The 17,929-nt window shown below is 44.6% G+C and overlaps 1 protein-coding gene and 1 non-coding gene across 2 annotated transcripts in view; both read right to left on the minus strand.

The window, feature by feature from the left end:
- Nucleotides 1–17,929, minus strand: part of Plekha2 (pleckstrin homology domain containing A2) — a 69,867-nt gene that overhangs the window by 20,418 nt on the left and 31,520 nt on the right. The window contains exons 3-5 of the mRNA XM_090353891.1: nucleotides 14,171–14,227; nucleotides 6,733–6,781; nucleotides 5,198–5,295 (exon numbers count right to left, since the gene is read on the minus strand). Of these exons, the coding sequence (XP_090210017.1) occupies nucleotides 5,198–5,295; nucleotides 6,733–6,781; nucleotides 14,171–14,227 (204 nt within the window). The remainder of the gene's footprint in view (nucleotides 1–5,197; nucleotides 5,296–6,732; nucleotides 6,782–14,170; nucleotides 14,228–17,929) is intronic.
- LOC150049094 (U6 spliceosomal RNA) lies at nucleotides 1,055–1,157 on the minus strand. Its single transcript, XR_016539064.1, has one exon. It is a non-coding gene; the product is annotated as a U6 spliceosomal RNA (small nuclear RNA).

Below are 17,929 nucleotides of genomic sequence, written 5' to 3' on the forward strand. Positions count from 1 at the left end.
CAAATTACCTAAATGAATTTCTGGAACCCAACAAGGAAGACAGTAGTCTTCAGGAGTTTCCAGTTACCAGAAAAGAACTCATGGGAGCGGCTTTGCTTCCTCTGAGGCTGTACAAAACAGCCTCAGCCACAGATTGACTACACAGCTTGAAAAGGTATACTTAAGGTTGTTCCTATCCTGAGATCTAAATAAAAGCTTAACTCTTGCCAGGAGCTCATGCCTGTAACCCTAGCAACTGAGGAGGTTGAGATCTGAAGAACTTAGTTTGAAGCCAGTTAGCCTGACATCAGACTAGCCTTCAGAGCTGTAAGAAAACTCACGAAGAAATACTGGCATTTGGACCGGGAGCCTGGCCTAGTGGTAGAGTGCTTGCCTACCATGCACAAAGACTTGGGTTCGATTCCTCCATACCACATACATAGAAAATAAGCCAGAAGTGGTGCTGAGGCACAAGTGGTAGAGCTCTAGCCTTGAGAAAGTCCAGGGACAGTGCTCAGGCCCTGAGCTCAAGCCCAGGACTGGTTAAAAAAAAAAAAAAGAAATACTGGCATTTGATCCAGGATTTGATCTAGCTACTCATCTGAAGATCAATGTTCAAAGCTAGGCCAGACAGGAAAGTTCATGAGACTACTTTCTTTCTCCAATTATGCATCAAAAAGCTGGCGCTGTGGCTTAAGTGGTAGAAATCTAGTCTTAAGTGAAAAAGCTAAGGGATAACAGGTAGGCTTTGAGTTCAAGTCCTAGTGCTGGCGCACACACACACACACACACACACACACACACACACACACACACACACAGCACAAAGAAATACTGACATTCTGAGAGGACTTAGTTCAGTCACAGGGACTCAGTGGCAACCTAAAATGAACAGCAATTTGTGGGCCAAAACTTGAACCCACCTGGCTCCCTAACTTTGGGAAAATACCTTAATGCCAGATAGTTCCATTTTCTCACTTGAAAATGGAAGTAATAACACTTGTTCTTATAGATGATTTTAGGAGATTCAAATAAAGCTATATATGTAAAATGCTGGGTAATTAAACATATTTTACAATGACTGCTTTCTTTCTTTTACTTTGTGTGTCATCCTTGAGCAGGGGCCATACAAATCTCTGCATCATTCCAATTTTAATATGTGTTGTCAAAGCAAGTACTTGTTGCCTATTTTTAAATATTTTCACCAAATACAATTTCTTGAGTCTTGAAGGCAAGGAAATTGGACTAAAATCAAACTGGTACTAGTTACTGTCCCCTTGCCCTAAGAAAGTCTTCAGCCACCATATTCCTCATCTGGGAAATGGCAGTAAGGCAAACAGCCTCACGGGGGTGCTGTGAGGGGTAAGTGACACAGCAGTGCAGCCATGGAAGATCTGCTCCCTATATTGCCTGTTCCCCTTTCCTGAACCCCGAAGTGTCAGCAGCTTTATTTGCATACACGGTGTCTTAAAATAGGCAACTGTATCCATTATATCCAAAGGAATTCAGATCTGCACAGCAGCGACACCCCCACACTCAAATGCTCTTCCTACCAAGTTATAGAATCAGCTTCCTGTCCAACAACCAATGAGCAGATAAAGAAAATGTGACAATCAGCCTGGCACAGTGGCTCACGCCTGTAATCCTAGCTACTCAGTAGACTGAGATCTGAGGATCAAGGTTCAAAGCCAGCTGGGGCACAAAAGGACCTGGGACTCTTTTTTTTCTTTTATATTAGTGTTTATTAATTGTGCAATATAATGCATTTCATTATGACACTTTAATACATATAAATGCATATAATGCATATCAATGCGTATAATACACTTTGATAGTGGGCACTCATTAACCCTTTTTTTTAATTATCTCCACTCCTGTCATGTTCTTTTTCAGGCAAAACTGCTATTTATATATTTTTTCTTCCATATATTTTTATTGTAATTAATAGAAGGGTTACATTACATTCGCCAGATGGAAGGTGCATTACTTCACATACATTGATACCCTTTCTCATGTCTTGGTCCCCATTTCCCTTCCCCCCCACCCCCATCCTCATCTTGTTTTCCCCCCTTTCCTATCCAATTTCAAATAACCAAATACGCATATATCCAATATATCAGATAACAAAGTAAAATACTGTAACAATATGAGATAACCAAGGGACAGCAAAAGAGATGAGAGATAACATAGTACATTAAGGACAACAATCACTCATTATATGGCTTTTGTTTCTATATCCTAGAGAGGACCTGGGACTCTTATCTCCAATTAACCTCTAGAAAATGGGAAATGGGGCTTGGTTCAAGGATAGGGCAGAATCCTTGAGCTGAAAAAAAAAGAAAGAAAATGTGACACACACACACACACACACACACACACACACACACACACACACACCGGAGTATTATTCAACCATAAAAGAGGATGCAATTATATTTTTATCTGAAGGAAAATAGATGCAGAACTGGAAATCAGCGTAAGTTAAGTAATCTAAGACTGAGAAAATATTTTCTTTCATTATTTTTAAAAATAATACAAATATGCACAGTTTATCATGTGGTATCACAGCCCTACATCTACTCAATTGTATAAGGAAAGGCACATAAAACAGGGCACTTCAACCACCAAAACCCAGAAGCAGAGCTGTAGCTCAAGTGGTAGAATGCCAGCTTTGAGCAAAAAGGCTAAGAGACAGCACCGAGGTCCCCTGTTCAAGCCCCAGTACCAGTATATTAAAAAAAGAAAGAAAGAAGTAGTACATCCACCAGGTACGGTGGCTCACGCTTGTAATCCTAGCTACTCAGGAGGCTGAGATCTCAGGATAGCAGTTCAAAGCCAGACCAGGCACAAAAATCCGTGAGACTCTTATCTCCAATTTACCACCAGAAAATAGGAAGTGGCTCTGTGGCTCAAGGGGTAGGGCAGTAGCCTTGAGCTGAAGACAGACAGACAGACAGACAGGGCTGAGGTGTAACTCAGTGGTGCAGTGCTTGCCTAACAAGCAAGAGGTGCTGGGTTAAGTGCAAGGAAGGAAAGGAGTGGGGAAAGAATGGATGAAAGGAATGGAGGAAAAGAGGAAGTAAGGAAATATGGAAGGAGGAAAGAAAAGAAGGAAAAAAAGAAAGGAAGGAGGAAAGGAAGGAAGGAGAGAGGGAGGAGGGCCAAGAGTCTCACTACCTACAGACTGTCTTCCCAAGCAAAAGTGAAGGTTAAGTCAGGCATTGAGGCACACAGATGTAATCCTAGGACTTCGAAGCTGAAGCAAGAGAACCATAAATTCAAGGCCAGCCTGAGCTATATAGAGATACCTTGTCTCTGAAGAAGAAAGAAGGGGGAAGGAAGGAGGGAGGAAGGGAAAGAGAAATTCAGGAAACTCTGAACCAGAGTCACATTCTTAAAGATGCAAAAAGCATAAAGATCCCACCAGAAAGAAACTGTTACTAAGCAATATGTTCAAAGCCATGCAGACAGGCACACAGATTAGCGGCCCAAATGTGAGCCAGTAACAAGCTCCCTTCCTCCCGCCTTACTCTCTTTACTCTGCTATGTCAACACTTAGCAGAATAAGAAACTACACATATAAATGGCCTGGACAACTAAAATGTATACTGATCGTATATAGTAATATAATTTTGTGGCAGATATTCATAAGTGATCTGTTCACTTATTCACTGGAACACTGAGGTACCAGGGAACATATTCAGCATATAGATATTATTATGGAAGCCACTCCAGTATACACGTTTCTGATTGTATAATAAAAAAAAATTCAAACTTTTTAGCAAACAGGCCAGAGCTGATAAGTCAAGAATCAACCTGTCTTGCTGGTTAAAGGTTTAGTTTTCATTCTACAAAGGCCTATGTGGTCAAGGCTTAGTTACATCAGGTGATGTGACTGGGAGGTAGTGGAGATTTTAGAAGGTGGGATCTAGAAGGAGGAAGTGAGCTCACTGGAAGCACGGCCTTTGAGGAGTATAAGAGCCCTGCCCCTTTCTATCGTTCTGCCCAGAGCTGATCAGGCCTCCTCCTGCCCATGTTCTAGCACAATACACCTTGCTGAGCAACACAGACAAGCTGGTATAGATGGCAACTTCATTATCCAAGAGTCAAAATTATCCTTTCCTCCTTATAGGTTATGTCCGGCATTTTGTCACAGAAATGGAAAGCTAACACTGTTTTCGCCTCACTCTCTTTCTTACTCTTCTTCCCTTCCCTTTCTATATCTCTCCCCCACCCTCTTTCTCTCTCTTTTGCCAGTCCTGGGGCTTGAACTCTGGGCCTGGGCACTGTCCCTAAGCTTTTGTGCTCAAGGCTAGCACTCTAGCACTTGAGCCACCGCACCACTTCCAGCTCTCCCTGCTTCAAACCATAATCCTTAGATCTCAGATTCCTGAGTAGCTGGGATTGCTGGCTTCAAACCATAATCCTTAGATCTCAGATTCCTGAGTAGCTGGGATTGCTGGCTTCAAACCATAATCCTTAGGTCTCAGATTCCTGAGTAGCTGGGATTGCTGGCTTCAAACCATAATCCTTAGGTCTCAGATTCCTGAGTAGCTGGGATTGCTGGCTTGAACCACCAGCACTCAGCTCTGTATATATTTCTAAAGGAAGAGGAAAATAATTGTTTATTAGCCAAGCTAATGAAAACAAGAAAAGTCAAAACCGTCCATGAACTAATTTAATGGTTATTGAAGCTTTTAAATAGAAGGCTTTTCTAGGACCGAGTAAGAAGAGTCTATCTACAAACAGGAAAAAAAAAAGTTCTAACTTGCTTTCTCAAAGGCTTTTCCCACTTCCTCTACTTCTCCTAGTCAGCAATCCATTTTCCAGTGTCAGCCAGCATTCCAGAGCCACCCAGACCATGACTGACCAAGAGTCCACCCAGGAAACAGAAAGGGGATGATCCCCAAACTTCCCTTTGAACTTGATTCAGACTCAAACTCTTGGGTAAACTGTGGTTAACTAAAGGGCAAGAGAAGGTTGGGAGCTGGGTCTGGATGAGGCTTCTGGAAAAATCCTTACTGTCATCTGACTATTCCCCAGCAGGGTCCACAGGAAGGGATACTTTTGCCACCAAAAAGAAGAAGAGGAAGTAGAGTTGTGACTAACGTGGTAGAGTGGCAGCCTTGAGCAACAAAAATCAAATGAACATGCAAGGCCCTGAGTTCAAGCCCCAGTGCTGGGACAAAAAGAAAAAGAAAGAAGAAACCATACGTACAGTGATCTTGCTGGCTTGATTCAGAGCTTCAACCCAATCCTTCAGATCTTTTTGATCATTGGCTTGAAGAAAGTATCTCTGAGACAGGGCATTGATAACTGTAAAAGTCAATGGGAAAACAGGAGAAATTCAAGGTCAGAACACAAGCAGCAACACACAGTAAGACCACAAAGCTGTGTCTAAGGGGAAGAACTAACAAAATACACAAAGCCAATCAAGAAGAGATTCCCCATGATGAGACTTATCTCTTTCATATTTAGGAAGCAGCATATTCCCCACACCCCACTCTTTCTGACATCTCTAAAAGTAGGGATCACTTTCATAGACCACAAGAATGACAGGAAATAAACAATAGCTGAACATGCTGCTCTGAAGAGGTGAGGCTGCTAGCCTGCCATCAAGATTACACCACGTGAACTGCAAAATATAATAATATGCTAATAAATTTGCAGTCACAACGAAATAGATATCCTTTTGGACTCAGTGCTCTCTTTCCACTGGCACAATGGGATAAAAAGCCTTGTCTATTGCTGAGAAATGCAACAATGCCTGAGCTCACATTTGACTCTGACCTCATTTTCAACCCATTCTTTCCTCTGAGCATTTCAGTAGTCAACAGTTTAGTTGTGGGTTTATTACTAATAATTGTTTTCTTTCAGATCTGCTGATGATAAAATCTGAGGGTCATTTTTGAGCTTAGGAATATTTGAAAGCAACAGGAAAATGAATACATTTTAAATCAGGAACAAGAACAACTCTGGGGACCTGAACTACAGGAAGAGATACAGAATTCATTATTCACTCATTCATTCAACAAATATTTACTAATTACCCACTATGCCCCAGTGCTGAGGACAAGTGACAGAGCAGGGAAAAGTCTCTGCTTTCTTCATGCTTACATTTGGAGCCACCCTGAACACTCAGACACACCTGCCAGCATGGGGAAACATAGGGGTTAACTTAATGACTGAGCCCTTGAATTCACCAAGTCAAGGGCATGAAGCAGTCACTGGATGGTTTTGATTAAAACATCATCCCAGTGTGGCTACTAATTTGGTGACCCTAAAACCCTAAGGGAACACTCCTTCCTTCCTGTTATCTACTTTCTGGCCCTGCCTCTTCCTACTCCCTAATGTCTACCTTTCCTGAGCACATCATCGCTCAGCACAAAAGTGGGGATTCCCAGAATCTTTCTTTCTTTCTTCTTTTCAGGTGGTACTAGTGGTGCTTGAACCTAGCCTCACACTTGGCTAGGCTGGTGTTCTACTGCTTGAACCAAATCTCAGCTCCAGATATTTTCTGGAGCAAAAGTGCCCTGTGGTACCAAGAAAACGGAAATGTTGCTGGGTTCAGTTTGCCTGGTCAATACCCCACCAATCTCTGCAGCAATCCCCAGGAGAGGGGATCACTTGACACCCAGGAACCTACTGTGACTTAAACCACTCACACGCACATGCCATCACACGGCAGCCTCTATGCAAAAATAGAGGAAGCTGCTACAGGAGTACAAAGGCCATCCCCAGCTCAGTACTTACCAAAGCAAAAGGGAGTTTTTGGTTTCTGCTTTGGAGTTGCTATGCTCACCTACACCAAATTTAAAAAAAACAGAGAGGGGTGAGGGGTTTAACATCATGGAAAACATTTTTTGTGTATGTACAATTTTTCATATATAAGAAAGCTATCAAACATGTGCACCTCAGGAATAACCAAAACCCCTGCATTGATAGTGGGATTAAAAAATGAGCAGTACTCATCATTTCTTGGAAGCTTTCTGCATGCACCATCCTGACAAGGCCTCCACCTTTCAGAGATCACTGCTATCTTTTTTTTTACATTATTTATTTATTTATGTTGTAAAGGTGATGTAAGAGGGATTATAGTTACCTAAGTCAAGTAATAAGTACATTTCTTTTTGAACAATATCCCCTTTCCTCATTTTCTCCCAGTTATTTCCCCTCCTAGCCCCCATCCCCCACAAGTTGTATAGTTCATTTCCTTATTTCCTTCCTTCCTTCCTTCCTTCCTTTTTTTTTTTTTTGCCAATCCTAGACCTTGAACTTAGGGTCTGAGCACTGTCTTTGGGCTTTCTCAGGCCTAGAGCTCTAGCACTTGAGCCACAGCACCACTTCCAGCTTTTTCTATGTATGTGGTATGGAGGAATCAAACCCAGATCTTTATGCATGCTGGGCAAGCACTCTACCACTAGGCCAAACTTCCGGTCCATATAATTCACTTTCAATATAGTGTGTAGAGAGTATCACTGCTGTATTTGTTTACCCTATGTCCCACTGTTTCTGTGCACCCCCTTATCCTCCCCAAACAGATAAATTTACATACAAGACAAAAAGTACAGAACCAAAAAATTGCGACAAAGGAAAAGAAAGAACAAAAAAATTAAAAACCCTCATTTCTACTTCTTGAAGCCCTTTTCGATAAACAGCATTTCAGAAAGAATGATATTGACCCATTTGTAAGTAAACAGAAAAGACTTGGAAAAAATGATATTAAGTAAGCCAGAAATAAAGTTAGTCAGAATTAATATTGCCCCAAATACTCAAACATGAACAGAGTAGCTTACATCCCCCCCGCCCCCTCGCCACACACACACACACACACACACACACACACACACACACACACAAAATCAAAAGGTTTGACTCCCAGTACCAGCCCATATACAAAATAAAGATCGGGCACTGGTCACTCCCACTGGTTAATCCTAGACACTCAGAAATGGACATCTGAGGCTCATGGTTCATAGTCTATCTGAGCAGACAAATCCAGGAGACTCTTATCTCCAATTAACCAACAAAAATCTGGAAGTACAGATGTGGCTCAAGTGGGAGGACAATAGTTTTGAGCAAAAAAAAAGCCAAACAAAAGCATGATGTTCTGAGTTCAAGCCCCCATACTGACACTGACACACACACACACACACACACACACACACACACACACACACACATGCACGCACGTGCGCTTGCGCTAGTAGAATAGCCTGAGCTTTTGAGACAGAAAGTCTTGTCCTTGCTGTGTGACTCTATTCAGGGTTCCATCAAATAAAAGACAATAATATCATGTTCTATTGGGGTTTGCATGAGGATTAAACACAGAACCTGCTTATTCAAAAAGAGTCTATGTATAGCTCTTGACATCTCATTTCCTTTAAAAACCCACAGCACACACGAATACTACAGCAATACCACACCCAGAATGACAGCAACCTGCTGAGAACCCATGAGCATACTTGTTTCAAGTATGTGGAAACAAATATGTGGATCCCACTGTACAAAGCAAAGATGGCAGACCCAGAGTTGGAAAACATTTAATGCAATATCTGCATAACATTCTATGAGATTCTATGAACAAATATTGAACTAAATACTTAAGATGTCATGATATTAAGTCAATGTCACTCATTTTTCAGGTAAGGATTCAAAACATTTTCATAATGTTTGAAACTAATTTGCAGCTGAGGTTGTCTTAGTTCACCAGGATGGTTTCACATGCAACAAGATGATTGCCTGGAGACTGGAGCCAATTATAAATGAGATTGTTACTGCAAAATTGTCCTAAGTAAAAATGCATGCTTTCAGGGGCCAGGAGCATAGCCAAGTGGTAGAGTAGCATGCACGAAGTCCTGGGTTCAATTCCTTGGTACCACACACTCAGAAAAAAGCCTGAAGTGGTGTGGCTCAAGTGGCAAGGTGGTAGCCTTGAGCAAAAAAAAAAAAAAGCATGCTTTCAAATATTCTAGAGCTAAACGGAGGTGTGTGTGTGTGTGTGTGTGTGTGTGTGTGTGTGTGTGTGTGTGTGCATGTGATCTGACTCCTGGTTCTGAGGGTACATGTTGAAAGACCACATCTGCTGATAGCCATCTTAATAGGAGAGTCCCTAGATGGCACAGAGAATCAAAGGCCAGAGACAGGAAGGGTACAATATGTCCTGTTTAATGAAGGAGGCGGAAACCTTTTACTGTTTACTCTGATATGAAGCAGAGGCCAGAGGACCTTCTGCAAACTATGAACATTTAAGCAGAGAAGCCCACATAGCCTAAGTCCAGGAATTCTGTCAGGTCTATACAAGTCACAAGCAACACCCAGGATGCTGACACACATACAGTCCTGGCCCCATGCCATCTGGCTTTCCTGGGCTTCAGTCTGACCCACAGTGGCTGCCTCTTCTCTGCAGGAGTCTCATGGCTGCTCTGCACGGACTTGTCTCCAACACCCTCTTGTCCATCATGTCCAGCTTGTCCTGAGTGCCACAGAGCTACCTTGGCTGTCCTGGGCCTTAGCACACCCTGCATGGCTTCCTTCCTATCCAGACTTAAAATGGCACTGAAAAAGGTGGGCACAGGGAGGGTTTCTCTGGCTTTCCTTGAGAATTACCCTATCTCCAAGCTCACTCACCACACCACAGACTAGGGAGTGTGCCACAGACGGACACCCCCTGCTTGCACTACTAAGTAGCCACTATGACCACTGCTTTTAGCCAGCCTACAGCATGAGGACACTACCCACGTGCTTATTACAGGAGCCAGAGCTTCTAAAGGGAATGTGATGTTTGCTGCTTTCTTTTTACTTTACTTTTTACTTTTTCTTCCCCCCCTCCCCCTCCCCCGGCTTTTCTGTTTACCATTTTTTAGCCAGAAAGTCCATGTAATCACATTGACAAATCAGCTCCCCGAGGAGCTAATGCAATCCTTTCTAGCTCTGCCTTTACCATCTGTGTGGCAAAGGTAGAGACCCTCACTTTTTCTGAGGAAAGCAAGAGGGCAACTATAAGTCCCCTTTACAACAGGTCACAGAACAACAAGGGAGAAAATGAAATCCTATCTATCAGTGGTGGGGTTCAACTCCACAGAGAGAAGGGCCCAGGAGAGAATCTTACCTAGTAGGGAGCTATGGCTTTGGCCTCTTCCTGACACATTACGCACCAGGAAGTGTGGCCCTCCTCCACCCCCACCTCCACTGCCTGCTGGTGACCGTGCCAGGCTGCTGCTGCCCTCCAGACAAAAAGAAGCCACAGGAAGTGGTGTGGCTGCAGAGTGCAAGGACACCTGATGGGTGGTTCAAGGGAAGGCAAATGGCTAATCACCTCAAGGTGGCCACAGATGAGTCACTGCCCAGCGGCAAATGTACTGACAGCGAGAGAAAGCTGGGGAGGAGAAGAGAGGGCTGGACACATCACCATCAAGTGATGCAGGCAAGACTACTCCACACGTCACAGTCCCAGCTACTGCCTCTTATCAGATCAGACTCAGACCACAGAAAGCACACATTGTCAGCAAAAGGGCACAGTAGGGCCAGCCCCACTCTGTCTGCCCTGGACCAAAGGAGAGCTGGGGCTCCTCTGGCTAAAAGTAGCAGCAACCAAACAAAGTTGGGGTCTTGCCCCTCAAGGGGACATGAAACATGCAAAGGAATGGCAATGGTTCCAAGGTGAAGCCCGTAGATCAGCCGCAGGTTCATACACATACGCATTCACCTGGAAAGTACACCCACACTTTCCACTGAACTATCGAAAGGATCCACAACACCTCCTTCCACTAAAAAAGTTAAGAACCAGTGTTCTGTGGAGGCCTTCTGAGGTAACAGCTGCCAAGCCAGCACAGGCGGGACTAGACTGGTGTGGGCCAGTGGTGTCTGCTGCCCAAAGATGGTGGGCAAAGAGAAGGGCCATGCACAGAGAGAAGGCCTGTGGTGCCAAAGGCCAGATTCATTGATTTTCTAGTTTACCTAAGAACTTGTCCCAGCCCCAAGGACAGCAAGTCAGCACTTCTGTGTGTGGTTGGTATGTCTGAAGGACCCTGAGCCAATCTCAACTTTAAACACCATTTATCCATTTAACAGTCTTGCTGAGGCTGTCTTCCAGTACGGAGGACCTAAGCATTAATAGGAATCAACCTGGAATTGCAAGCCAGACAGGAGTGCCACGGCTAAATGACTGGGGGAGAGGAGGGAGGCAGAGTTAATAGCTGTCACCTCTCGGTAACCTGACCCAGTGGCAGCTGTGGGTTTTGTAAAAGGTCCAGACCTGTCTCTCAGGCAATGCTAAAAGTCAGTCCCTATTTTCTAAAAGAGACAGACCCAAGTGGATGAATGATAAACCCTTATCTGGTTTCTCTCTCCCTATCCCTTCTCCCTCCTTTCTACTCTCTGTGTCTTTCTCCCTCTCTCCCTTCTCTTCTCTTTCCCTCTCACCCCAACACGCATGCGCACGCCACACACACACACACACACACACACACACACACACACACACACACACATCTTTCTACACCATCTTAAACTGGAAAGAGGGTTTCAGTTTTCACTTTTTTTTTTTTTTAAACAAGCCTTTCTGCTCCCCTTCTTCTCAATTCTCTTTCTGGAAAAATGACCTAATGAGGTCACTGAGATGAGGACAAGAGAGGAGGGAGGGCAGGCCTGGGCCTGGGCCTGGCTAGTCAAGCTTGGAAAGGGAGCCACATTTCTTCCCACAAGGCAGACACAAATTGCCTGCAGCTGTGTTAGCAAAGCTTCACTTTAAAAGGCCCTACCCCTTCCCCTGAGGCCATTATCTCCTGTCTCTAATCTGCTCCCAGGCTGCCTGGCATCTTTGGCCTGGGTGCTGGCTCTCTCCACCAGGCTCTGCCTGCAGCCCAAAGGCCCAGGGTCAGCCTGCCCCTCCAGCTGAAGATGGCCACTCCTCCCAGGCCAGGGCAGGTCCCTGGCCCCAGACCCCACTCCTAAGCAGTAATGAAGGCTGAGCAAAGGAATCCCAGGGCTTGTTACCCCATGGAACTGGTGGTCACTTAGTTCAGGAGCCCCCTGCCCAGGTCCCAAGGCCTGGAGGGTGGGAGAAACTGGCTAAGGAAGCAGCAGTCCTCAGGAGGGACTTCCGGAGCCTCGGGACTGGCTGGGTGCCACCTGGCTCTCCTCACTGTACAGAGAGTTCCTCAGTCTGGGCAGGCTTGAATCCTCCCCCGTCTCCTGTGCTGTATCATGGGTCAGTGGCAGTGCTGGCCTCCGGGAGGGGCGGTCAAAGCAGCTGAGCTCAGCAACTGCATGTGGACCTCAGGAGCCAGCCCCACCCCCAGGTCTCAGCAGGGGAGGGGCTCTGCAGCCATGAAAACTATTCTAGGGCACTGTCAGCCAACCCCCCCTTTTTTTTTTATTTAAATGTTATCGTGAAGGTGATGTACTGAGGGGCTAGTTACATAACGAGTACATTTCTTTTTCAACAGTGTTACTCTTCCTCTTTTCCTCTCACTTCCCTCCTCACGCTGTGACGTTCATTTCCAGCATAGTGTCCGGTGGATGCTTCAGCCAACTTTTTTTTTTGTGTGCTGGGGTCTGGGGTAGGGCTAGTGCCCTACCCCTTGAGCCATGACCCCCGTTTTCTAGTGGTTAATTGGTAATAAAGAGTCTCTTGGCCTTTAATGACCAGGCTGGCTTTGAACCTTGATCCTCAGATCTCAGCCTCCATAGTAGTTAGGATTACAGGAGTGAGCCCTTTTGCCTGGATCCAGCTAACTCTTGTTCCATCTCCCCCACCCCTCTAGCCATAGCCTGGCTGCAGCATGTGGCCACAGCCCATCTGAGTTCCTTTCAGGCAACTTTAGCCTGCCTTGTGGAAGCATCCTGACCAGGGGATGGAAACAATTCCAGCCAAGCCCAGCTCTTTCAGATCTGCTACTGTTTAAACAGTATGCTTCCTTGCCACGGGATTTTGGATCTGTGTGTGTGTGTGTGTGTGTGTGTGTGTGTGTGTGTGTGAGAGAGAGAGAGAGAGAGAGAGAGAGAGAGAGAGAGAGAGAGAGAGAGAGAGAGAGAGAGAGAGAGAATGTATGTGTATGTGCGGACATACTTAAATTCAGGGCCTGGGTGCTGACCTTGGGTATTTTTGCTCAAGGCTAGTGCTCTAGCATTTGAACCACACCTCCACTCCTGGCCTTTTTTTTGCTGAGTAATTGGAGATAAGAGTTTCATCAACTTTCCTGTCGGAACTGGTTTTGAACCTCAATCTTCAGATCTCAGCCTCATAATTGCTAGGATTACTGGTGTGAGCCACCTGTGCCTGGTCTTTATGTTCCTTTCTGTCCTTAGTTACCCAGAAGGTCATGTCCCAGTCCTAACTACAGCTCAGGTACCACCTATAGCCCCTTTGTGGGATGCAGAAGCTTTGTGGACTACTACAGTTTCAATCTAGAATGTTTTTCAAAGGCCCCTGTGTTGGAAGTTTGGCCCTAGCTTAGAGCTACTGAAAAGATAGTGAAATCTTTAGGTGTTGGAGCCTAACCGAGGTTTCTAGGCAATAGGTAGTTACCCTCAGAGAGGTCTATTTTTCTCACTCTAGGACCATTGGATAAGAAATTTTGCTCTCTTAGGTTCCTGGAGATACCGATCCACCGTAGGCCCCAAAGCTAAAGACCAATCAATCATAACGAAAAGTTCCAAAACTGTGACCTAAAATAAACCTTGTCTCTATAAAGTCAGTTCTATTAGGTATTTTTATTATAGAGATGGCAAGCTGACTAACTGGCATGTTCAAGAAAAGGCTGAGGGCCTTCTCTCTAGGAACCTGAACTACCACACTCCCTTAGTCAGCAGCAAACCTTCCATAAGCATATGTAAGGAAAGAGAGTATGACAGCCCTGGCCTGGGTGGCTCACACCTATAATCCTAGCAATTCAGGAGGCTGAGATCTGAGGATCATGGTTCAAAGCAAGCCAAAACAGGGCAGTCCATGAGAGTCTTATCTCAAGTGTGTGGGTCAACTGGTAGAGCACCAGCCTTGGAGAAAAGGCTTGAGGGACAGCACTTGGATCCTGAGTTCAAACCCCAGTACTGGCCCCCCTACGAGGAGCATTTTAATGCCATAAATACCCCCAAATTCTAACTACTTAATAACATGCCATTTCTTCTTCTTTAGCTATTAAATCTACTTAGAGAATATTAATTTCCCACAGCTCCAAACCAGCGTTACCTTCGAGATATAGGTCAGCTTCAAAGATCCAACAGCTCCTGCTCCAACAGCCAGGTTCTGAAAGACAGATATTGTTCCTTATAAGCACACTGCATGAGACAGGAAAAACAACACTGAGAAATAAGGCCATGTTCAGTCTACGTGCAGCCTCTTAAAACCATTCTCTCTGTGGCTCACCTTCCTCATCTGCAAAACAGTGGTACTAATTCTTTTTGACTTTTGTTTTGTTTTGTTTTGTTTTTTTTTTACCAGTCCTGGGGCTTGAACTCAGGGCCTGAGCACTGTCCTTGGACTTTCCTCAAGGCTAGCACGCCACCACTTCCGGCTTTCTTTCTGTGTATGTGGTACCGAGGAATCAAACTCGGGTCTTCATGCATGCTAGATAAGCACTTTACAGCTAGGCCAAACTAGGCCCCAGTGGTACTAATTCTTATCTATCAAGTCATAACAACTCAAGTGCACCAGATTTCTTGATGGAAACCTGTAACATTAACATTACCCCTGGCTTTTCCTATTGTAGTGAGTTATCACTCTAGGGCAGAGGTTACAAATGTATGCGCCAGCCACTGTTTGTGAAGTCCCTTAACTATCTGACTTCAATTTTCCTTTCTGTAAAAACCAGAACTATAGGACAGTTGAGTATTTCTAATCTGAAAATCTTGGGACCAGATGTGTTTTGGATTTCAGCTTTTAAAATGCTGTACTTTATTGTAAATTCCTAGAGATGGATCATGCAAACATGTATCATATTCACATTATACTCAGCTTAATTTTAATTATGTTCTTAAACTTATGCGCCAATGATTGTATATAAAGAGTCCTTTCTTGAATACTTGTTTGTTGGACATGACATTTGAAATATGATGTAAAAACTCAGTGTTAATAAAAATGTTAAAAAAAATAAGAAAAATAAGGTTAAAAAAAAGTGTGGACTTTTTTTTTTTTTGGCGGTCATGGGGCTTGAACTCTGGGCCTGGACACTGTCCCTGAGCTTTTCAGCTCAAAGCTAAGGCTCTACCACTTGAGCCACAGAGCCACTTCCAGTTTTCTGGTAGTTAATTGGAGATGAGTCTCATGGACTTTCATGCCCAGGTTGGCTTTGAACTGCGATCCTCAAATCTCAGCTTCTTGAGTATCTAGGATTATAGGCATGAGCCACCAGTGCCTGGCTTGGAAGACATTTTATATAGCATTTCCAATGCACTGCATTTTGACTGCAATCCTGTCACATGAACACAGGTGTGAAATCTCCCACTTGTCACATCAGATCACTATTGAAAAAGTTTTGTATTTAGTCAGATGTTAGTGTCTCATACCTGTAATCCTAGCTACTTGAGAGGACAACATTGGGGGGATCCAAATTCAAAGTCAACCTACTTAGAAAAGTTTTCAAGAATGTATCTCAATGAAAAGCTGGGGATGGTGGCATGTACCTACCTATGCAGGGAGAAAAATCTAAAAATAACTAGTAAAAATCAAGGCTGGAGACACGGATCAGTGATAATAATGCCAGCTAAACAAGCATGAGAACCTAAGTTCAGTACAATCAGAAAAAAAAATAAATGAAAACAATTTTGGAGCATTTGTGCTTTCAAGTATTCAGATTAGGGATGTCTATTTTCTAACTTCATCATAAGACAACTGGAGAATGAGATGCTTTGCACTTATTTCTAACTTTATAGTGATTCTTTTCTTTTCTTTTCTTTTTTGGCCAGTCCTGGGTCTTGAACTCAGGGTCTAGGCCCTGTCCTTGGACATCTTTTGCTCAAGGCTAGCACTCTGCCACTTGAGCCACAGTGCCGCTTCTGGCCTTTTCTGTGTATGTGGTTCCAGGGAATCAAACCCAGGGCTTTGTGTATGCTAGGTGAGAATGCTACTACTAGGCCATGCTCCCAGCCTTCTTTTTCTTTTCTTTTTTTTTTGCCAGTACTGGGCCTTGAACTCAGGGCCTGAGCACTGTCCTTGGGCTTTCTCAAGGCTAGAGCTCTACCACTTGAGCCACAGTACCATTTCTGGCTTTTTTTTTTCTCCGTGCATGTTAGGCAAGCACTCCTAACACTAGGCTAAACTCCCCCCCTTCTTTTTCTTTTCTTTTCTTTTTTGCCAGTCATGGGGCTTGAACTCAGGGCCTGAGTACTGACAGTCCTTGGATTTTTCTCAAGGCTAGAGATCTACCACTTGAGCCACAGCACCATTTCTGGCTTTTTTTTTTTTTCTTCTATGTATGTGGTACCGAGGAATCAAACCCAGGTCTTCATGCATGCTAGGCAAGCACTCTACCACTAGGCTAAACTCCCTACCCTTTTTCTTTTAAAGGAAAGTTTGACTGAGTGAAAAGAGACAGGCCTTGTCATTTCCAAATCAGGGTCCAAAATAGAGCCACAGATCCCCAAATGTAAAGACTGACAAGACCACTCCTGCTAAGAATCCTATGCCAGGAGCAGGCCTGTAACTGCAAAGCCTCATTGTGTCTCAGAGCTCTAGGGATCCATGGAGCCAGAGGGCTCTTCCCTCACCTTGCATCGCAGTCTAAGAAAGTGACTTGTGAGTGCGGGGATTTATTCAAGGTCAGAATCTTAGTGGCCACACTTGAAGTGAAGCTTAAGTTTCCTGATTTTTCACACCCTAAACTACCCTAGAAGCAGGGTGGTGTGAATTTAAAAGCCTGAACTTCTGGAATTCTCTATAAGCAGCATATGTTTCTTTTCCTATGGAGGAAATCAGTCACATGCAGTAGGTTGCTAAAAGGGCTACATAACACCACAGGGGAGAACCCAGCACACAGTGGCTTCTGTCCCCTCTACTAGGCTAATTATATGAGTCAAGGGCCAAGACCCAGAGGGTTTCTCCTCACCCCAAACCACAGGCCAAGGCCTCCAGATCTCTCTCTTCAATTATGAGTAATAAACTGGGGCTGGGGTGACAGGACTCTAACCCACCGGGTAATGACAGCAAGCAGCTGATCGGATTTCAGTGATGTCATTCCTTCCCATCTTCCTCCCCTGCCCCCAGCCAGCTCTCCAAGTCCAGCTACCCCAGGGAAGATCATGAGCCATCCCACCCTCTCATCCACACCCTATCTATGTTCTAATCCTAGGCCCTCATCAAGAGAGGCCAGTGGAAAATGATTACTGTCTGAAAATGCTATTTTCACACCCTCTACCTCCCCATCCAGGGTTCCTGAGGCTTAATCCAAAGTGATACTGGGTGTCCACGCCACTTACTGGACCTAAACGATTAATGAGGAAAGTTCACTGCCTAGGGCAGCCCTAGGAAGATACTTCCTGATTACGAAAGGATGCACCAAAATACCTGAGCTGAGGGCCTGGCAGCCAGCCATCATGCCAGGAACACTGGGGCCCAGCACCCCCAAAACACACAAGGTGTTGCAGCTGGAGAGGCAAAAGGACAACTCAGGATCCTCCCACAAAACACTGCATCAGAACCAAGTGGAATATGACAGGAAGCAAGATAATATTTTTCACACACTCACTAGTACCTGGCATGGTGCCTCATGTCTGTAGTCAGAGCCACTTGGGAGAGAGACCTAGAGGATCCTGGTTTGAGACCAGCCTGACAGAAGTTCACAAGACCCCCTTCTCAATCCACAAAAGAGTTGGGCAAACACAACCATGTGTGCTTGTCATGCTAGCTACGTGGGAAGCTTCAATAGGAGGATTGTGGTCCAGACTCCACCCAAAACAACTAAAGCAACTGGATGCCAGTAGCTCCAACCTGTAATTCTAGCTACTCAGGAGG

Source organism: Megascapheus bottae, chromosome 20, assembly GCF_031878675.1.
Source record: "Megascapheus bottae isolate mThoBot1 chromosome 20, mThoBot2.hap1, whole genome shotgun sequence".
NCBI lineage: Eukaryota > Metazoa > Chordata > Mammalia > Rodentia > Geomyidae > Megascapheus > Megascapheus bottae.